At 40.7% G+C, this 20,787-nt stretch overlaps 1 protein-coding gene across 1 annotated transcript in view; it reads left to right on the top strand.

Annotated features, from left to right (window-relative positions):
• The window catches only part of TNFRSF21 (TNF receptor superfamily member 21), a 72,921-nt gene extending 54,414 nt beyond the window's left edge, over positions 1–18,507 (top strand). The window contains exons 5-6 of the mRNA XM_007972323.3: positions 14,744–14,972; positions 17,087–18,507. Coding sequence (XP_007970514.2) covers positions 14,744–14,972; positions 17,087–17,316 — 459 coding nt within the window. The 3' untranslated portion in view covers positions 17,317–18,507. The remainder of the gene's footprint in view (positions 1–14,743; positions 14,973–17,086) is intronic.
• The last annotated feature ends 2,280 nt before the right edge of the window (positions 18,508–20,787 follow it).

Raw genomic sequence — 20,787 nt, 5'->3', positions numbered from 1 at the left:
AATTGCATTATTTCACCTTAGTTTTTTGAAGGATAGCTGGAAATACAATTCTAGCTTGCCAGTTATTTTCCTTTAGTCCTTTAATGCCTGGGTTTAAGTTTCCCCTGCTAACCAGCAAAGGAGAGGATGTGATTTTATTTTTAAATCTATATTACATAACAAGTTTTGTGCACAATATTATAACAGGCACTTTGGGCAATGCAAAGATGAGTAAGACAAAGTCAATGCCATCAAGGAAGCTTACACTTGGATGGAAGGAAGAAATTGGCACATACTTAGATAATCTAAAGGAGTAAATCCAAGAGGTCGGGAGGAGGAATGTGCTGGATCGCCATCTAACCAGCCAGTAACGCTCTGATCAGAACACTAGTATGGAGACGTGTGCCGGGTTAAATCCCTGTCCTGGCAACATAGTCACTTTGGGGACCTGAGTAAATTACTTGGCCTCTCTGCCTCAGTTTCTTCATGAAGACATAGGAACAACATGAGAGCCTGTCCTATGGGTGACTCTGAGAATGAAGTGATTGTGTCCCACTGTAAGCACTTGTCAGATGTTGACTATTAATATTGCAATTATTTCCAGGCTCTGGAGGCAAAAGAGATGGAAGAATGTTCCTAACTAGTTAAAACTCATACACATAATGGGTCTTTTAGATGCTGAATACTGAGGGTCACTTAGTGTTGCGTGGGGATGTTCACCCAGTTCCAGGACTGCTGAAAGCAGATGGTCGAGCAGGAAGGCTGCTATCTAGGTTCAGTGCCCCAGAGCTGGAAATCCCAGCTGACTGTAGGTATGTGTTGCTTACTGCCTGAGCACATGTTCCTAGGTTGGCTGGGATGTTTTCTCTAGCAAGGCAGATAATGGTCTGCTTCCTCAATAGCTGGCAGAAAAAGAGAAACAAAATTAAGCAAGTGAATTTCTGATTTTCCTTGTGATTTGGTTTTCCATGTTTTTTTTTTTGTTTTTTTTTTTTTTCGCTCCCTTCTTTTATTTTACAGCGTTTGTATGTGCAGAGAGACTTAACCAGTGCACTCTTTCCCTGCGCCTTGGACAGGGTGGGAGGAAGGGAGTCTATTTCTTCTCCATAGGAAACCCTGGGCAAGCAATTTCTCTAACTCTGAGATTTTTCCTTTTAAAATGGGAATTACAGGACCTGCCCTTCACACTCGGAGTGGTTATCAAAATTAATTTTAATAATCAAATGACTGTGGGCCATACTAGAGTGAGATATTAAGGTGATGCTTAGCAGCTAGGTTCAGAAGTATTATATCTGTGGTTAGAGTTTCAGCATCCCTTCATTGCTTCATGAGACAAAGGGGCAGAAAAAGAAATTTTATAGATACTTTAAAAATGATGATATTAAAAACAACCACAACAATTTAAAATAATATAAATTGTTCCTTTAGCTGTCTGCTTTGATCAGAGATTCACAAATATAAAGGACTGATGTTAAGCAGGCAGTGGAGTGGAGAATCCGTGCTCTACTTCTTATCTCTCCTTCCATAAGATTCAGTAGATGAAAACTACACTATAATTTAACAGCTAGTAGACCCACCGCCAATGTTTTGTGGTGGTGGTTGTTGATTTCTATATAATAGAATGATTCTTTGTTAGGGTATTTTAGTTCTTTCCAGAACCACATAGGAGACCTATGTCTCAGGAATAGAGCATTTGTGCACTTAGGCACTCTCTCTCTCTCTCTACTATAGTAGACTCTGTGTTGGAGCCTGGATGGCTTTGCTCTGTATAATCAACTCGGAGAATCCCAACAGCTAGAGAAGTACTGGCCCTTCTATTTTGGTGAGAACAGCACTCCTGCCTCTGCTGCAGAGGGAACTACAGTTACTGATTTTTTGCTTACCAGCTGCAGGATGCAGCTGTCCTTATCTACGGGTCTGACTGAGACCAGCTATTTTCAGAAATTTAATACAGTGAGGGCGAGTTGAAGCAACTACCAGCTGTACATTAACTGTTGACTTTTTGGCTGTTCAAATTAGTCTTTGTCATTAATTTTCCTATTTATCATCTCTTAGAAAATAGGGATTCTTGTCCTAAGACCTGAGGACCTAAGGTAACAGCTAAACGTGCGTGTTATCTAGCAGCTGCCCTCTGCCCTGTTACTGCAGCATGGAGGGTTATTTAAGGTCAAGTTACTTAATTCGTAGGGTGTGACTGTGGGCTCTAGGGAACTTCTGGGGTGGTGGTGAGAAGAGGACGTTATAAAGGGATTGCTGACTGACACACTTAGAACGAGGAACTTTTAGTGATGCTTGTGTTTAAAGTTGTCATTGTGCACAAAGGAGCAATGTTTATAAATAGCCTTGAGATTTTTAATGACATTTCAGACTGTTCTATTTATTATCATAGTCCAGAGTTTCATTCAGTTAGTCGACAACCTTTTATCAGACACCAGCTGTGTGCCTGGTACTGGATAAAGAAGAAAAGTGGTCAGTGCCTTTCAATAACTCACTTGTGGCAATGGAGATGCATGTGCAAATAATTATCATTGAAGTGTGCATGAGGAATTATATGCATCAGAGTGAAAGAGTACTCAACCTGCCAAAAAAATACATAGAAAGCTAGAGCAGATATATATTTGTCCATTTGAAAGTCACTTTAAAAAATCGGACTAGTTTTTTTTTCAAGACTGTATTTTGGTCTTCTTTCCTGAGGCGTTCACATTTGGTTTCCTCCTAGGAAGCCCCACCTGCTTTTTCATATTAAGGGCTTCTCAAATTTTTGACTCTGCAAAGAACGTCCGTTTTACTTATATCCTTGTTTTGCTCAGTAGCAAGCTTTTTAGAAACCCTTAACAGTTCTGTAATATTTAAGGCATAGAAGTAAGGTTTTAATATCCCATTTCACGTCACGTGCTAGAGATCGCACTTTGAATCTCCAGGAACTACTAGAAGGAACTGATACATTCAAGAATTTGACTTTGTCCCTCTGAATGGGGTTTGAATTTTGCTTTTGCCACTCACTGTGTGACCTTGGGCAAGTCCTATAAAGTCTCCAAGCCTCAGTTTCTTTGTAAGTGTCTTGGAAAGATCTTGCTGAGAACTAGAGGTGAGTGTAAATGCCCAGTCCTGCACTTGACATAGAGTAGGGGACTCAGTAAATCTTAGCAACTGTTTTCTGTGTTGGAATTTGAATTCTACATTGTCCTTTTTTTGACTTAACAGCAAATGCGTCCTGTTTTCAATAAGTGCCCATTAAGTTGAAAGTGGACCAGCATTTGCTAAGTATCTGTTTCATCCCAAACACTGTCTGGGTGCTCTATGGTTGGTTTATTTAGCAAGCTTCATGGTCCTGAGAAGTATAGGTGGGTATGTTCTAATTAAGATAGTGAAATGGTTTGCATCTGTGTCCCTGCGCAAACCTCATGTTGAATTGTAATTCCCAGTGTTGGAGGTTGGGCCTGGTGGGAGGTGACTGGATCATGGGGGCAGATTTCCCGCTTTGGCGCTGTTCTTGCAATAGAGTTCTCACGAGATCTGATTGTATAAAAGCGAGTGGCACCTTCCCCTGTCACCACTGCTCCGACCATGTAAGACATGGCTGCTTCCCCTTTGCCTTCTGCCAGGATTATAAGTTTCCTGAGGCATCCCCAGTCATGCTTCCTGTACAGCCTGCAGGACCGTGAGCTTATGAAACCTCATTTCTTTATAAATTATCTAATTTCAGGTATTTCTTTTTAGCAGTATGAAAACTGACTAATACAGATATATTACTATATTTCATTGAATCCCGTGTCAATTGTAAGATGTACCATTGTCATTATGTATTACTGAGAAAGAAATAAAATACTGCTAATTATAATTGTAAGAGACATCCCCATTTCAGAGATGTTAAAATGTGAAAAAAAATACGCATCATAGAATTAAAAAAATGTAGTAGTTGAGCTTGCTGTATGCAGATCGTAAGGAGAAAAGTCTAGGAAACAGATTCTTGGGGTCTTTATATTAATGTACACTCCCTCCCCAACACACACACACACACACACACATTCTTATTAGTATTGCTTTTAAGGTTGAGATAATTTAACACAGACAATTTATTTGATAGATTATCAGAGCACCCATTATGTATTGAGCCCTGTACCAGGCACTGAGATACTAAATGAAACAAAACAAAATACAAAACAGAATCATCCCTTAGGATACTGACAGTTTTATAGGAGGGATAGATATGTGAGCCAGACTTGAGAATATATTCTGTGAAGCTGCTATACAGAGGGATTGAAGTGGGCTTTAATTTTTTTCTGAGACAGAGGATCTCACCATTCAGAAGAGGCTGGGTCTATTAGTGGATGACATTTCCCACCCCTTTAATCTACACCCTTACTGTCTTTCTTAAAAAGTGCATTGTGAGGAAATCAGAATCAATACTGTGAAAAGAAACTTATTTTCTCCATCAGTTACCAGTGCAGGAGAGCACATTTTCATTTTTTCTTTTTAAAGCCAAAGCACCAATTTGGATAAAGTTGAATAGCTTCCAGCTTTGGCCTAGCTTCTCCACTCTGTGTTTGTGAAAGTGTCCCTTATTCTGTTATAACCCAAGTGTCAATAACAGGTACACTTGCTGATGAGGAATTGCATCATGGTCAACAGTAGGTTTTATTTTGTATCAGTTAATTTTTAGGTTTTCATCATTTATTTGTCACCATTTCCTTGGGAGAAACTAATGTCATTCCTGATTTTTTTTTTTTGAGACGGAGTCTCGCTCTGTCTCCCAGGCTGGAGTGCAGTGACCGGATCTCAGCTCACTGCAAGCTCCGCCTCCCGGGTTTACGCCATTCTCCTGCCTCAGCCTCCTGAGTAGCTGGGACTACAGGCACCCGCCACCTCGCCCGGCTAATTTTTTGTATTTTTAGTAGAGACGGGGTTTCACCGTGTTCGCCAGGATGGTCTCGATCTCCTGACCTCGTGATCCGCCCGTCTCGGCCTCCCAAAGTGCTGGGATTACAGGCTTGAGCCACCGCGCCCGGCCCATTCCTGATTTTTTAATAAACAGTTGCCAGAGAGGAAACTTTGATTGATCTACAGTTGGACTTTCAGAGGACAGACTGAAATTAAATGCCCAACAACTAAAATAACTTATCACCAAAAAAGTATTAGAAAAAAAAAACTTGGGGGAAATGTTTTGTTTTTATAATCACAACAGTAGAGAATAACATAAAACACAGAAGCCGTACAAGAACAATGCAACTACTTAACAATAAATACACAAGCCAGAAAACACTATATGCAAATCAAAAGACAAAATAATCACAGGTAGAAATTGTTTGAAACATTGGGTTAAGTTTCTTGAAAAATAAGGAGTTTTTACAAATTAAGAAAAACATGTGCAGTCTTGTGAACAAGACAGTTCACAGAGAAGGAAAACTGAAGACTTTTTAAACGTGCAGATTTTTAACCTCTCAGGCTGGCACAGAGACCTATGATTCCACATCTAGGAAGATATCTTACACAGGTTCACATGCATTCCGAATGATGCAAGTACACGTGTATTCATTGTAGTGTCGTGTGTAATAGCAAAAGAATGAGGAGATCTACAAATGCCCTTCACTAGAGGACTGGTTACGTAAGTTATTGAACATCCATACAGTGGAACAGCATGCACTTGTCAGAAGAAGTGAGTCAGCTCTTCATGTGCTAACCTCAAGAAGGGTTAAGCGAGAAAAGGCAAAGTGAAGAGTAGTATGTAGGATGGGGCACAGTGGCTCACACCTGTAATCCCAGCACTTTGGGAGGCCAAGGTGGGCGGATCACTTGAAGTCAGGAGTTCGAGAACAGCCTGGCCAACATGGTGAAACCCCATCTCTACTAAAAATACAAAAATTATCTGGGCCTGGTGGCGCGTGCCTGTAATCCCAGCTACTCAGGAGGCTGAGGCACGAAAATCAATTGAATACGGGATGTGGAGGCTGCGGTGAGCTGAGATTGCACCACTGCACTCCAGCCTGGGAGACACACAAAAACAAAACAAAACAAAACAAAAAACAGTATGTACATTGTGCCACCATATTGCAAATATATATACACACACAGTATATACATAGATGTTAAAAATTGTTTTAAAAAATAAGGAGGGAGGTGGAGAATATATGTAGTTATTTGTTGGTATAAGTATAGACTATCTCTGGACGAGTATATTGTGACTTGGTAACAGTAGTTACCACCATGGAGGGAAACTGAGTTGCCGAGACTTGGAAGTCAGAGGTTAAAGTCAAAGGTAACTTAGACTTGTAGACCATATGCATTGTAATTCTAATGGCATGAATCTAATTAATGGACTTATCATGCAATGCTAATTTAATCAGATTTATTGAGTTCAAAAAGCCTGAATCATAAAGATGAACTTAAGCCTTCTTACTTCAAGGTCTTGAGTTTCCTTTGAAATTTCTTTCCATCCTCCACAGTGTCTTATGGCAAGCTTTAAAAAGGTTTGTGAAACTTTTTCTCATGGATAGGATTATCAAAAGGCTTTTTTGTGGGAAAGATTTTCTGATAGAAGTTTAGGGAAACATAAGGAATTTCCAACGGAGCATGATCTCCTCATGTTCTGATGGTGCTGAGCTCTCAGAAGGCTTGGCAACATATTCTAACATGAGTGGGCTCCAGCTCTGAATCAAGAGAACCAACTTATTCACTGTCCTCACTTCCTCTTTTTGAGAAAGCTAGTTGGTGAGTCAGCTCAGGGCTGCAACACCATTACCGTTGATGTCAGCAGCCTGGACAGCTTGCAGACACCCACGCCGGCAGCGGGGCGGGGGGAGGCCCTCCCCGCTTTTCCCTTCCTCTGGGGCCAGCTGGTTCTTACCAGCTTTGGCAGCTTTGTGCAGCACTATTCGTTGTGGCTTTTCTCCTGTACATACAGGAAAGGCACAGCTCTCTTGCTTAGGGCAAGGATTGGCTATTGACACTTTGACTTAAATGGGGGTGGATTTATAGACTTTGGAGTTCAATTTTGATATTAACTCTTAGAAATGAGAATTCTAAGACAAGGTAGATACAGACAATTATAGCCAACTACCTCGATTTGAGTTTGGGGTATTTAAGCAAGAAACCCACCGTGACCAGCTAACCTAGGCTAACTTCATATGCCTTAAGTAAGGTTGCAGTTGAAACAAAACCTTTTCATTATTTTGTGCTTGAACAGATCTAGGGTGAGTGGGAGTTTTAAAAAATAATTCCCCAGTGGTTTTGGCATTTTTTTGGCCAGGTTAATCCTAGATTCCCTTGATGGTGGGTGAGTTTGTTCTGCAGGCTCTGCATTGGCTCCCAGCTTAAGGTTCACTCACCTATGCATCTCTGTGGTCTGGCTTAAGGGCTCCCCAGGAAGCTGAGCAGAACATCTTGGTGTTGTACTCCTGTTCCTTCTTCCATCCCATGACATCCAGTGATCCCAGGGAGCTCTAGATAGCAGATGGCCCTCGCTGTCCACTTGGCAATGGACAATTTAGATTTAAGTGTTGGTGCTGTTCCCTACTTCTGCAGTGGAAGCACCTCCTTGCTTCATGTACTAAAGTCTGCGCTGCACAGGAGAAGAAGAAAGAAGGAAAGAAAACAAGAGGTTTTAACTCAACGATCAAAAGCTCAGGAAAAGTTTGGGGAATTTTTGTCTTAAAGTTACTTAACTCTTGGCCCTTCTCTTTAATTTTTTAAAATAACGTTTTAAGAGAAGCCTTACAAAGCAAGGAAAATTTGGAAGCACATTACCACAAATAATAAATCTACCATCTAGATTCAATAATTATTCACATTTTGGCATATTTGCTTTATCTATGTGTGTATACGTTTCCAGTCCATATTCCCGTTTTGAAGACTTTCCCTAAATTTCTTATAACTGATCATTCTTCTTTCAAGCATTTAGAAATCGGCATTTTTCCATTTGCCTCTTAAGATTTTTGTTTGCAAAAAAATTTGAGTATATTTGGGTTCTACTTGTGAAGACCCCTTACTCGGGATTGAATTGAACAAGAATTCACACTCAGAAGAATAATTTTAAAAATCATTGTCTCTCATCATTTGAAACTTTTTCTTTTTAGGGTGATGTATTTGTTTTTATTTTTTAAGGGAGAAACCATTATATACAAGTATTCTACAGTGTCGGAACTTAGGAATTGAATAGATTCAGATAAATTGTTTTGTGATCAGGCTGGTAACCCTCATTATATGAACCCTCATTTATATCTGAAATCCTGGAACCACATAGATTTGAATAAGAAAGCATTTCTTATTATCTGAATTCCTCTTCTCTAAAGACCCCATAGATTCAGATATCAAGAAATACTTTTCTGGCAAAGGAAATATGCCTTTTTTTCCTCCCAGAGCCCAATCTTATATGCCTATATAGGCCTATAGAAGGTCTTGAAATCTAATTTGATTTTGATTATGTGGACAGCTGGGAAAGCAGGGGAAATGGGCTTGAGATAATATCATAATTCTTAAATAGTTGTAATTTTATATTTATTTGTGACTAGAATTCCTTTGAGATAAACTTTTAGTAGAAATTGAATTTTTTTTTTTTTTTTTTAAACTAGCCACTGGTCTGTTGGGATCTGAAATATTTTCAATAGAAAACAAAGTTATTGACTACAGTTGAGGTATCTGGTACTTACAGAATCTTTCATATTTATCTCAGGGCAATCATCCAGCTGGAGTGTAAATCTGCCATTGAGTCCCAGGTACTTACAGATGTCACCTCTGCCCCCTTCACTCTGGCAGAGGGGCTCAGGCAATGCCTTGTGGTCATGTGATTGCTTGTGATTAGATTACAGAGTTTGTCAATTTTCTCTAAATGCTGTGGGGTCCAGACAGGGAAGTGACTTGGCAGCAAAGAGGGTAACTTTGAAACTAGACAGACCTGGTCTTGAATCCTGGTTCTATGGCTCGGGGCAAGTTATTACCTCTTAGAGCCTCAGTTTCCTCATCTATAAAATGGGGCTGATACAACTTCCTTAGCAGCAAATGAATCACAGAACTTTCTGCTGAGTCACTTAGCACAGTACCGGCAATGGCTTATTTCTTCGGGTCTCTTTTTGTTACCTCATGTGGAACAGCAGTAAGTTTCAGTTAGATTTAGCAAAGGGCTTTTAAAAACCATTATTAAAGTGATAGGGATTTTCACAAATGTAACATAGAACTCTTCCTTCTTTCTAAGTGTTGAATGAGGTCTGGAGGGAAAAGTAAATCAAAACAGCGACTTTACTGTAAGGAGCTTTCTGCTGGGGACTATCAGGCATATCTGGTTATATTAGGGAAAGGGGGCCTGGTGTTATTGAACTGGGTAGTGCCAGGAGCCAAGGGGTTCAATTGAACCATGGTAGCAGGCTGGCAAAGAGCATCCATGCTGGGTAATTAGTACTTCATTTCAGGGGGTTACTGTTGCATCAAAGTCATTAATTAGTTTTATGAAAACAGATTGTGCAACCACAGGGAGATAGTAATTGGGTAGTAATTGAAAATAACTTTGTGGTAAACTTTAGTTGAGTAGGTAGTTCAGTTGGGGGTAACTTGGAAGGGGAAAGAGAATTGGAGTGGGGGATTAGGGCATGAGGAGAATGAAGTAGCAACAGTAAAACGAGCAATAAATAAGACATAATTTGAATGGAAGGAACACAAAAGTGACCTGGTCTAACCTGTTTAGGTTAGAAATGAGACCACAGGTCTGATGAGGGAAGTGGTTTTCCTAGCACCACACAGCTAGTTAGTGTTATGTCTTCTCTCTTTTCTTGCAATGCTTTTTCCAGGATTTTCATGACTTTGATTTTTAGGAGCTGACTATGGGGAACATGAAGTGCATGCCACACAGATGGCAGCTGAGGCTGGAGTTCTCGCCCATTCCTGCTCTCAGAGTCTACTCAGGAATGCTGCCAGATCTTGCTGCCTCGAAATCTTACTTCATTTCTCTACCACCCTTGTCATGAATAAAACTTGGAAGGATTTTCCTTTACCATCCATGGCTCTGCTATCCCCAGGGCCTAGGGGAACACTGCAACCTTCACTAGTGTGTCATCTCAGGAAAAGGCAGTCAACAGGGAAGTGATTTTTCAGTTTGTTATTAGAAGTGGAGAATTATTTTTGAGCTAAAGTTTCCATTTCTTTTTCTTTTCTTTTTTTTTTTTGAGATGGAGTCTTGCTCTGTCGCCCAGGCTGGAGTGCAGTGGCACGATCTTGCCTCACTGCAACCTCTGCCTCCCAGGTTCAAGTGATCCTCCTGCCTCAGCCTCCTGAGTAGCTAGGATTACAGGCATGTGCCACCACACCCGGCTAATTTTTGTAGTTTTAGTAGAGACAGGGTTTCGCTATGTTGGCCAAGCTGGTCTTGGACTCCTGACCTACAGTGATCTGCCCATTCGGCCTCCCAAAGTGTTGGGATTACAGGTGTAAGCCACCGTGCCTGGCTTCAGTTTCCAATTTTGATTTGGTTGAGCACCCAGAGTGGGTACTTCAGTTTTTTAGAAGTCTGGTTGGTGTGGGAATGTAGGATTGGCAAGATCACAGCTGGAAATGGGGAAGGGCAATGATGACAGTCAGGGCTCATTGCAGTACAATCCAGATGTAAGTTAAATCATTATTCTCATAAACACTGCTACCAAACTCAGTAACCCAGAGATGTTCAGATTCCCAGATTTCCAGCAGTAGTCTGTTTACCTAATCGTTTGGATGGTTCCTTGTACTCAGTGGTAGAGATGCTCGGAAAGGAAAATTGTTAGGTCAGCAGCAGAGCTTTAGGTGTGACTCAGCCTTGAGTAAGTTGAACCGTTTATCTTTCTTCCCTTATCAGTTTGGACTAATAAGTATCTGGAAGGACTAAGTGTGTTTGCATGGAAACTAATCAGAAGGACATTTGGGACTTGTTTGGCCAAAAGAAATGCCACATTCTTGAAGTTCACAAAATAGAATTGTTCCCTTTTGGGCTGCTTTGGGAGCTCTCCATGCCCCCTACCATTCTGGTCTATTTACTGTCTCCACCTCATTTCTCATGTGAGTCTTCCAAGTTAGGATTATATCACAGCAGTAAGCAAAAAGAACTATAGTTTTCAAGTTTCTCCAAAGGAGCTTCAAAAAAGTGACAGATACATTGCCTTTACAGGACACATTTTCTTAATATCTGCCTCATTGAAATAGGTTGGGGCATGTATGAATGCCAAGTCCATGAACATTTCACAAAAGTATAGAGAGGAGCTCAGCCACATTGATAATCTTCCTGCTACCCTGTTTCTTGGCTACCCATATAAATAAGAGCTGCTGTGGTCACATTTTCAAGGTACCCGAAGGAAAATATACTTATCGGTGGTGACTGCTTTTAAAAACAACATTTATTGATTTTCTAGCTGTAAAAGTTAATATCGTTTTTTCTTTTTTCTTTTCTTTCTTTCTTTCTTTCTTTTTTTTTTTTTTGAGACAGAGTCTCCCTCTGTCACCCAGGCTGCAATGCAGTGGCATGATCTTGGCTCACTGCAACCTCCACCTCCAGGGTTCAAGTGATTCTGCTGCCTCAGACTCCCAAGTAGTTGGGATTATAGGCACACGCCACCACACCCAGCTCATTTTTGTATTTTTAGTAGAGACAGGGTTTCACCATGTTGCCCAGGCTGGTCTTGAACTCCTGACCTCAAGTAATCCACCCATCTCGGCCTCCCAAAGTGCTGGGATTACAGGCGTGAGTCACCATGCCCAGCCTAATATATCTTTATAGAGAATTTGGAAAGCTCATAGAACCTTAGGATATAAATTATTTTATTTTATGAGTATCTTGGTAAGTTTATGCTCAAAGTTTTTATAAGAGGATCCTCTTCTCTGGAAATACAGCTTTCTTGTTTAGAGTATTTGTCTTCTCTTTAATATCTAAATCTTATTGTAGGTGTTCTTCATTGGCTGTAAACTCAGAATACTGAACCATGAACTTTCAGAATTAATAAAACGAGGAATTAATTTATTCCACATATTCTGATGACTCAGTGCTCTGATTAGAAAGCAGAAGTAACACAATGCTTAGTACAGTAGCAGTACTGCAAACCAGCTTTGATGGATATTGTATATATTATGGTAAAGCGAGGAAAGAAATTTCTATGAACATGATTTTTTCTTTTGAGAAAAAATGAAAACAACTTTAGATGAAGTCAGAATGCAACCAGCTACTGTTACACAAATTAAGAGATACTTATACTTAGTAACTGAGTAGATTTTCTAGAAAGATGATTTTTAAATGGTCTCTGACTTTAGCAATGCTTGTGAGCTCTGTTGTGATGCTAATATCATTTGTAGGGGCATTTTCATATTCCCCTGATTCATTGCTAATTACAGGAGAGCATCAGTTCAGCATTCTGTCTTTCCAATTATGTTGGAAATCATGTGCTTAATTTTTGCTATAGGACCTTTTGGCAAAATTGGGGGGAAAATTAAACATTTAAAGTTTTCAAATGAATTTAGGAAATAGGTGGGTGGACTTTTTGGTTTGTTGGCATGTGATTTGTGGGTGGGAATTTCCTTTTTAAGCAAGAACAGTGTACTGTGTTGACTGACCATGTCTTCCAATGTATTGTCCCCGAGAACCAGAATGTAGACAAATGTTCTTTGTGTAACTGAATGAATTTAAAAAGTGTGTTGGAGGTCAGGAGATTGAGACCATCCTGGCTAACACAGTGAAACCCCGTCTCTACTAAAAATACAAAAAATTTAGCCAGGCGTGGTGGCGGTTGCCTGTAGTCCCAGCTACTGGGGATGCTGTGAGGCAGGAGAATGGCGTGAACCCAGGAGGCGGAGCTTGCAGTGAGCTGAGATCGTGCCACTGCACTCCAGCCTGGGGATGAGAGCGAGACTCTGTCTCAAAACAAACAAAAAACACAAAACATAAATGAAGTGTGTTGGCATAAATGGCCATGTGCATTTTCAAGGAGGAGGGGCACATGCCAGGGTCAGTGGAATTAAAATTTTACAAGCGTATACATAACATTTGTCTGTAGATCAGAAACGGACTGCTAGGTATGCATGTTTCCCAAGTCTGAAACTTGCACTGGAAGCAGCAGCGGGGCGTGGGTGGTGGTTCAGAGGAAAAACGCTGTTGGAACATTAGACATGTGCAGTCATCAGTTGTCTTTCACAATCTGAAATCAGTTGCAAGAATTTCTCAGGCCTTAAAATTTGTAAAAGAAGCAGTTGTGTTTGGTTTGTGCTTTATATAACTATTCCATATAATACTCTGATATATCAATATCTTCTTCGAAGAGCTTAAAAACATTTTACTTGAAGTGTGTGAGTGAAGGGCTGAGGATTCTGAGTGGTGATTAACAGCTTGGGGAGAGTGCCCATCATTCCCTGAACCCTGCTCTGTGTGATCGGGCCAGCTGGCTCCCAGGATTTTTAATCCATGTCGGAAGAGCCAATAAAAAGATAAAGTCAATTACTAGGAGAGGCCACAAGTACCTGCCAGAGTTCTGATGTATTTTCTCAAATGAAAGGGCCAAAGAGATGTCAAGCAGGCCTGAGTTGCTTGCTTTCTCCCAGTAGCTGTGTGCTCTCTTTGGGCCCCAGTCACTTCACTGGTAAAATGAGGTCACATCACCTATCACTCCCCACTATCTCCACTGCACGCCCCCAGTACAAGTCATAGTCATACTGTATGTAGCCACTGTAGGAGCATCCTAACTGCTCTCCCTACTTTGATTCTTGCCTCCCTAAAATCCATTCTCTACCCACCAGCCAGAGTGGTGGTGAAGCTCACCATCTTTATCTGAAACCATCTTGTGTGTTTGCTGTTGTCTCTCTGACCTCCCCACTCCAGAATGCAATCTTCACAGTGTCTGTTCTGTCCTTTTGGTCATTACTCTCTCCTCCCAGCCACTGACACCTCTCATTTTCTCCTGTTCTCATTCTTAATTTTAGCAGTTTTTTTCCTGAGCTAGTTTGAAATGGGAGTCAGAAAACCTGGGGTCTAGTTTTAGTTCTGTGACTTCCCTGTGGCCCTTAGTTAAGAAAGTCACTTCACTTCTCCAGGCCCCAGTTTCATTCCCTGTGAAGCTGAGTGTAAGAGTCAGCGAGCACTGCGGTAACAAAGGACCGCAGACTGAGGGCTTAAACCACAGAAATGGATCTTCTCACAATTCTGGAACCTTAGATAGCTGTCTTCTGAGGTCTCTCTCTTGGCTTGTAGATGGCTGCCTTCTCACCACGTCTTCACTGTGTCTTCCCTCTGTGTGCGTTTGTGTCCTCATCTCTTCTTTTTATTAAAGACACCAGTTATATTGGAGTGTAGCCAACCCTAATGACCTCATTTTACCATAATTACCTCTTTAAAGGCCCTCTCTCCCAATAGTCACATTCTGAGGTACTGGGGGTCAGGGCTTCAACATGGAGGGGCATAATTCATTCAGCTCACAATACTAAATTATATCTAAGACTCCTTTCGGCTCTACAAAATTATATTTTAAATTGGGGATCTTTCTCCTTACACCCATGTTCCCTTCTACTCCCCTGAGATAATAGCTTGGTTCATATGCCTCCCAGTTTTTAGTACTCATGCATATCCTCACTGTAGTTTTGAAGGGTTTAAAAGTCTGTGTGTATGTCTAGTAATCATATAAATAAGTTATGGTCAACTGAAATGGGAGGATGAATATATAAAATATTAAATGGGAAGAAAATAGCCTCTGAGGAGGGATTTTAATTTTACGGTTTTTTTTTTTTTGTTTGTGTTTTTGTCTATATATAATAAAAAAAATGTTCCCTCCTACAGCTGGAAACTGACAAACTGGCTCTCCCGATGAGCCCCAGCCCGCTTAGCCCGAGCCCCATCCCCAGCCCCAACGCGAAACTTGAGAATTCCGCTCTCCTGACGGTGGAGCCTTCCCCCCAGGACAAGAACAAGGGCTTCTTCGTGGATGAGTCGGAGCCCCTTCTCCGCTGTGACTCTACATCCAGCGGCTCCTCCGCGCTGAGCAGGAACGGTTCCTTTATTACCAAAGGTACGGGCATCTCAGCAGACCTCACACACGCACTTTAAACCCCCCAAAGAGCCCCTGGGATTTGTCCCTCCCCTTCCACAGTCCAGTTGTAGTTGAGAGGTGAGTCATCTGAATTACCTGCCCAGGAAGACCAGTCCAAAACTTCAGGATACGCTGGCCCGAGAAAAACCTTGCCACTGGCTGGTGAAGACACGCCTCCGAAATCTTTGCAGCTCACACTGCCTGGTGGAGAGCTATGGGCCACCCTTTGGCCTCATGATGCTATCAAATGTGTGTTTCAGGGAAGGCCTGATAAAATGTAGTCTGGCAAGATTTTTGAAAATTATTTACCAAGCTTGCTGTGTCCAAAGATTTAAAGTTGAACTTATCTGAAGAGTCAGAAGTACACGTTTTAGGCCGTGCGCAGCAGCTCATGCCTGTAATCGCAGCACTTTGGAAGGCAGAGGTGGGCCAATCACTTGAGGCCAAGAGTTGGAGACCAACCTAGGCAACAAAGCAAGACGTGGTCTCTACAAAAAATTAAAAATTAACCTGTAGTCCCAGCTGCTCCAGAGGCTAAGGCAGGAGGATCCCTTGAGCCCAGGAGTTTGTGCCACTCTGTTACCTGGTAACAGAGCAAGACCCTGTCTCAAAAACAAACAAAAAACCCCTAAACCAAAAAAACCTATTTCGTTGAAATTTAACTTGACTACTGAGTTTTTTGGTGCCACCTTAAATTTTGTACCAGGGGCGAGTGCCTCATTTGCCTCTTTATAAGTCCAGGCTCTGGCTGGCACCATATCCAGATGGTAGGCACAATGTCCAAGCTTGAGCGTCATTGATAAAGCGGTTCTAGCCGGGTGCGGTGGCTCACGCCTGTAATCCCAGCACTTTGGGAAGCCGAGGTTGGCAGATCGCTTGAGGCCAGGAGCCAGAGATCAGCCTGGCCAACATGGTGAAATCCCACCTCTACTAAAAAAAAGAAAAATTAACCCGCTGCAGTTCCAGCTACTCGGAGGCTGAGGCAAAAGAATCACTTGAACCCGAGAGGCAGAGGTTGCAGTGAGCTGAGATCGTGCCACTGCACTCCAGACTGGGTGACAAGAGCAAAACTGTCTCAAAAAAAAAAAAAAAGAAAACTACAGGTTTTAGTGACTTAAAAATACCCTAAAATTCATTTTGTTACTCTACATTGCAAATACTAATATTTTAAACGTTATGGATTGGTAGTTTTGGCAAAGAATTTGCAACTTTTAATTTTTAATATTGGTTAGGGAATTAGCATACACTATGACAGTTTTTAAAGAAATTTTCTAGTTTTGGGTAATTCCAATTATATTTTAGTGAAAGGGTTATATTTGATATTTTATGTATTTATAAAATGTTTTATTTACATATTTATAATTTATATACTTTATATATTTATATTAATCTCTTTTACATTTACATAAAATATTTATATTTTAGTTTATATTTATGTTATATATTATATTTTAGAAAAGGAGCTTTTTAATAGTAATAAAAGTTATAGTTCCTCATCCCAGTGTAAGGTATGACCTGAGAAGAAATAATATTTTCTTATTTATGTGCTTTTACTGTCTCATTAGTTTAGTTCTAAAGTATCACAATGTAATCGGAAAGTCAGATAAGTAGACTACTTTGTCTTAGAATTTTTGATCATTTGGAAAAGGCGTGGGCCTATGTATATCTTAGTTTAGTAAACACATTACAGATAGGGAAAGTAGTAAAAGTTTTTTAGTTTTGTGTTTTTGTTTCTTTGGTTTCTTTAAGTATCTCACCATTCACCTTCTGAATTCCAAAATAATTTAGAAGTTAGTTAAGTCTAGGCAAATGTCACATTAACGATACCTCAGTAAGCTATTCAAGCAAGACACTTGTCTGCTCTCTATCAGGCAAATCTTGTTTGCTATCTTACACGTGCAATGCCAGTAAAAACTCTTGTGTTGTTTTGAATGTGCCAGAGGGTCACTCACTCTCTCACTGTAATGGAGGAAGGATAATAATAGGCTGGGGAGGAAATAGATGTATCTCTCTCCAGGACCCCCTCTCCTTTCCCCAGGCCTTGCCAGTACAGTCACCTTACAGCTGTCTTTGCTTCCCTCTCTTCTCTACAGAAAAGAAGGACACAGTGTTGCGGCAGGTACGCCTGGACCCCTGTGACTTGCAGCCTATCTTTGACGACATGCTCCATATTCTAAATCCTGAGGAGCTGCGGGTGATTGAAGAGATTCCCCAGGCTGAGGACAAACTGGACCGGCTATTCGAAATTATTGGAGTCAAGAGCCAGGAAGCCAGCCAGACCCTCCTGGACTCTGTTTATAGCCATCTTCCTGACCTGCTGTAGAACATAGGGTTACTGCATTCTGGAAATTACTCAATTTAGTGGCAGGGTGGTTTTTTTTATTTTCTTCTGTTTCTGATTTTTGTTGTTTGGGGTGTGTGTGTGCGTGTTTAACAGAGTATATGGCCAGTGCTTGAGTTCTTTCTTTCTCTCTCTTTTTTTAAATAACTCTTCTGGGAAGTTGGTTTATAAGCTTTGCAAGGTGTAACTGTTGTGAAATACCCACCACTAAAGTTTTTTAAGTTCCATATTTTCTCCATTTTGCCTTCTTACGTATTTTCAAAATTGTTCTGTGCACTTTAAATTTACTTAACTTACCATAAATGCAGTGTGACTTTTCCCACACACTGGATTGTGAGGCTCTTAACTTCTTAAAAGTATAATGGCATCTTGTGAATCCTATAAGCAGTCTTTATGTCTCTTAACATTCACACCTACTTTTTAAAAACAAATATTATTACTATTTTTATTATTATTTGTCCTTTATAAATTTTCTTAAAGATTAAGAAAATTTAAGACCCCATTTGAGTTACTGTAATGCAATTCAACTTTGAGTTATCGTTTAAATACGTCTTGTATAGTTCATATTCATGGCTGAAACTTGACCACACTGTTGCTGATTGTATGGTTTTCACCTGGACACTGTGTAGAATGCTTGATTACTTGTACTCTTCTTATGCTAATATGCTCTGGGCTGGAGAAATGATATCCTCAAGCCATCAGGATTTGCTAGTTAAGTGGCTTGACAACTGGGCCACCAAAGAACTTGAACTTCACCTTTTAAGAATTGAGCTGTTCTGGAACACATTGCTGCACTTTGGAAAGTCAAAATCAAGTGCCAGTGGCACCCTTTCCATAGAGAGTTTGCCCAGCTTTGCTTTAACATATGTCTTGTTTTTTATATACATATAGTCAATAGGTCCAATCTGCTCTCAAGGCCTTGGTCTTGGTGGGATTCCTTCACCAATTACTTTAATTAAAAATGGCTGCAGCTATAAGAACCCGTGTCTGATATATTTGCAACTATGCTCCCATTTACAAATGTACCTTCTAATGCTCAGTTGCCAGATTCCAATGCAGAGGTGGCATGGACTCCCTTTTTGTGGGCGGGGTTCGTGGGTAGTGGTGAAGGACCGATATCAGAAAAATGCCTTCAAGTGTACTAATTTATTAATAAACATTAGGTGTTTGTTACTTAAGTAGTCCGAGTGTATTTAATCGTTAAATCTCTTGCTTTGTACATTTCCTCTAGTTGTGTGTTGATTAGTCTTTTGCAAAAGTATGTGTGTTCTAAAAACCTCAGCCATTCTAATCTGTAAATCGTGGAAATTTGCAAAGGTTTGAGTTTGGAAAGGTACCTGGAGTTTCGTAGGGAGAGACTTCAGTGAAAACTACCAAGCATTTCCTAGTCTTTTGGGTTAAATCTGAGAATTCAGTTTTTGAGATTGTCCTTATTATAGGAAATGGGTAGATACCTCATTGTTCCTGAATAAGTTCAGAGGACTCTCATGGTCTTGAGGCAGGGTGAGATCTCACGTTGGTATTCATTGCGTGTCTCCCTTTTCTTGGGGACCATGGCTCTATGGAATTCCAACAACCAGAACCTCAGCAATTTTAAGTTCCTCTTTCCATGAGAAACTGGAAGTGGATGTCTTGCTTGAACATTTGGACACCCACGTCAACGACATTAAAGGGTTTTTCTGGTTTCATCCGCTTCCACATAGTTGGTTTCTAGAGAACTATCCTGGTATTTAATGACACTGGTTCTTACACCGGCTTTCCCCTTCTTTTGTCGACAAAAGACAGAAACTCTGTCAGGAAGGAAAGCAAACTAGAATCGGTCACAGATGGTAGTGGAGGAGACAGAGTTTGCATTTCAGAGGATTTCAGAACTGCCACTAATTTCATGTGGGGGTAGAAAACACGAAGAATGAACAAATTGTTATTATGGTTAAGTTTCTGGATTATTTGTACCTTGTATCTTGCGATGCTTTTATTAATAACTCACATTTACACAGGTTTATACTTTACAAAGTGATTTTTATATTACTTTATTGAATCCTCACAACCATAGGATAGGTACTATTATTGTGTCCATTTTATAGATTAAAAACCCGGCTTATAAAGGCCAAATAACTTGTCTAAGACCTATAGCAAAGTTGTAGAGATCAGACTTGAATCCATGTGTTCTGACTGTCTGTATCTAAGACTGACTGTTCCGTGTATGTAGGACCAGCGACCAGAAATTCCTTATTGGCTGAAATAGTGGGCAGAGATCACAGTGATGACATTTATTTGGGTTACAAGTAAAGCCCTATATGCAAGTTCAGTCGGTCCTTGTGAAAGTATTGGAATGAGGTGACATCAGTTGATGACCCATAGGGAAGGAACATAGGACATGTGGTTAAATGAAAGCTTAATATTGAACTAACATGACATATATCTTTTCTAAAACAAATGCAACCTCCAGCTGCATTATTAAAAAATAAAAAGTTCTGATCAGAGCCGATGATAGTGTCATTTTTATACTGTGTGGCTCACTTCAGAGCTTTCCTCTAGCTTTGGGCTGTCTTACTTTGAGGAGTATGGCTGAAGTGAAAGGTTTCCAGTGTGTCTGGGGGCTATAATGGGATACCAAGAAGAGTAAGAAACAGAATCAGGAGCAACTGTCAGCAAATCTAAGCCTGACAATGAAGACCAGGTAGCTGGAGAAATATGAGCTTCAGTTATTTGAAGGGCTAAGGAAGGGATGATGTAGTTTTCTCCAGAGGGTGATATACTTTCCTCTAGGCTCATGTAGGCTAAGTGCAATTAGACTGAGCTGCTTTTCAAATAAGAGAATGATTCCTGCTCTGGGAAAAAGTTGGGCCTGCATCAGTGGTTCTTAAACTTTCATGTAACTAATCACCTGGGAATAAGCCGTCAGTCAAAAAGGCAGTTTCAGAGAGAATTCGATTCAGGTTTGTGGAGAATTCCAGAATGAGTTTCCCACACTTAGAGAAAGTGCTTTAGATCCTTGCCACTGTGGATGAGGACCGGCAGTATCCATAATACTAGGAAGCATTGTGTTAGGAATGCAGAATTTGAGGCCACTATGTTGTGCTCCCTAAACTTGAATATACAAATGAAACACTTAGGTATCTTAAAGGCAGATTGGGTTTTAATTGGTCTGTGGGACTGGGCTGAGGCTGCATTTCTTTTTTTTTTTTTTTTTTTTTTTTTTTTGAGATGGAGTCTCACTCTGTCACCAAGGCTGGAGTGCAGTGGCACAATCTTGGCTCACTGCAGCCTCTGCCTCCCAGGTTCAAGCAATTCTGCCTCAGCCTCCCAAGTAGCTGGGACTACAGGTGTCCGCCACCATGCCCGGCTACTGTTTTTTTGTATTTTTAGTAGAGACAGTTTCACTATGTTGGCTAGGCTGGTCTCGAACTCCTGACCTCGTGATTCGCCCACCTCGGCCTCCCAAAGTGCTGG

This window comes from Chlorocebus sabaeus, chromosome 17, assembly GCF_047675955.1.
Source record: "Chlorocebus sabaeus isolate Y175 chromosome 17, mChlSab1.0.hap1, whole genome shotgun sequence".
In the NCBI taxonomy this organism is placed as follows: domain Eukaryota; kingdom Metazoa; phylum Chordata; class Mammalia; order Primates; family Cercopithecidae; genus Chlorocebus; species Chlorocebus sabaeus.
This window is presented reverse-complemented; position numbering and strand designations above follow the sequence as displayed.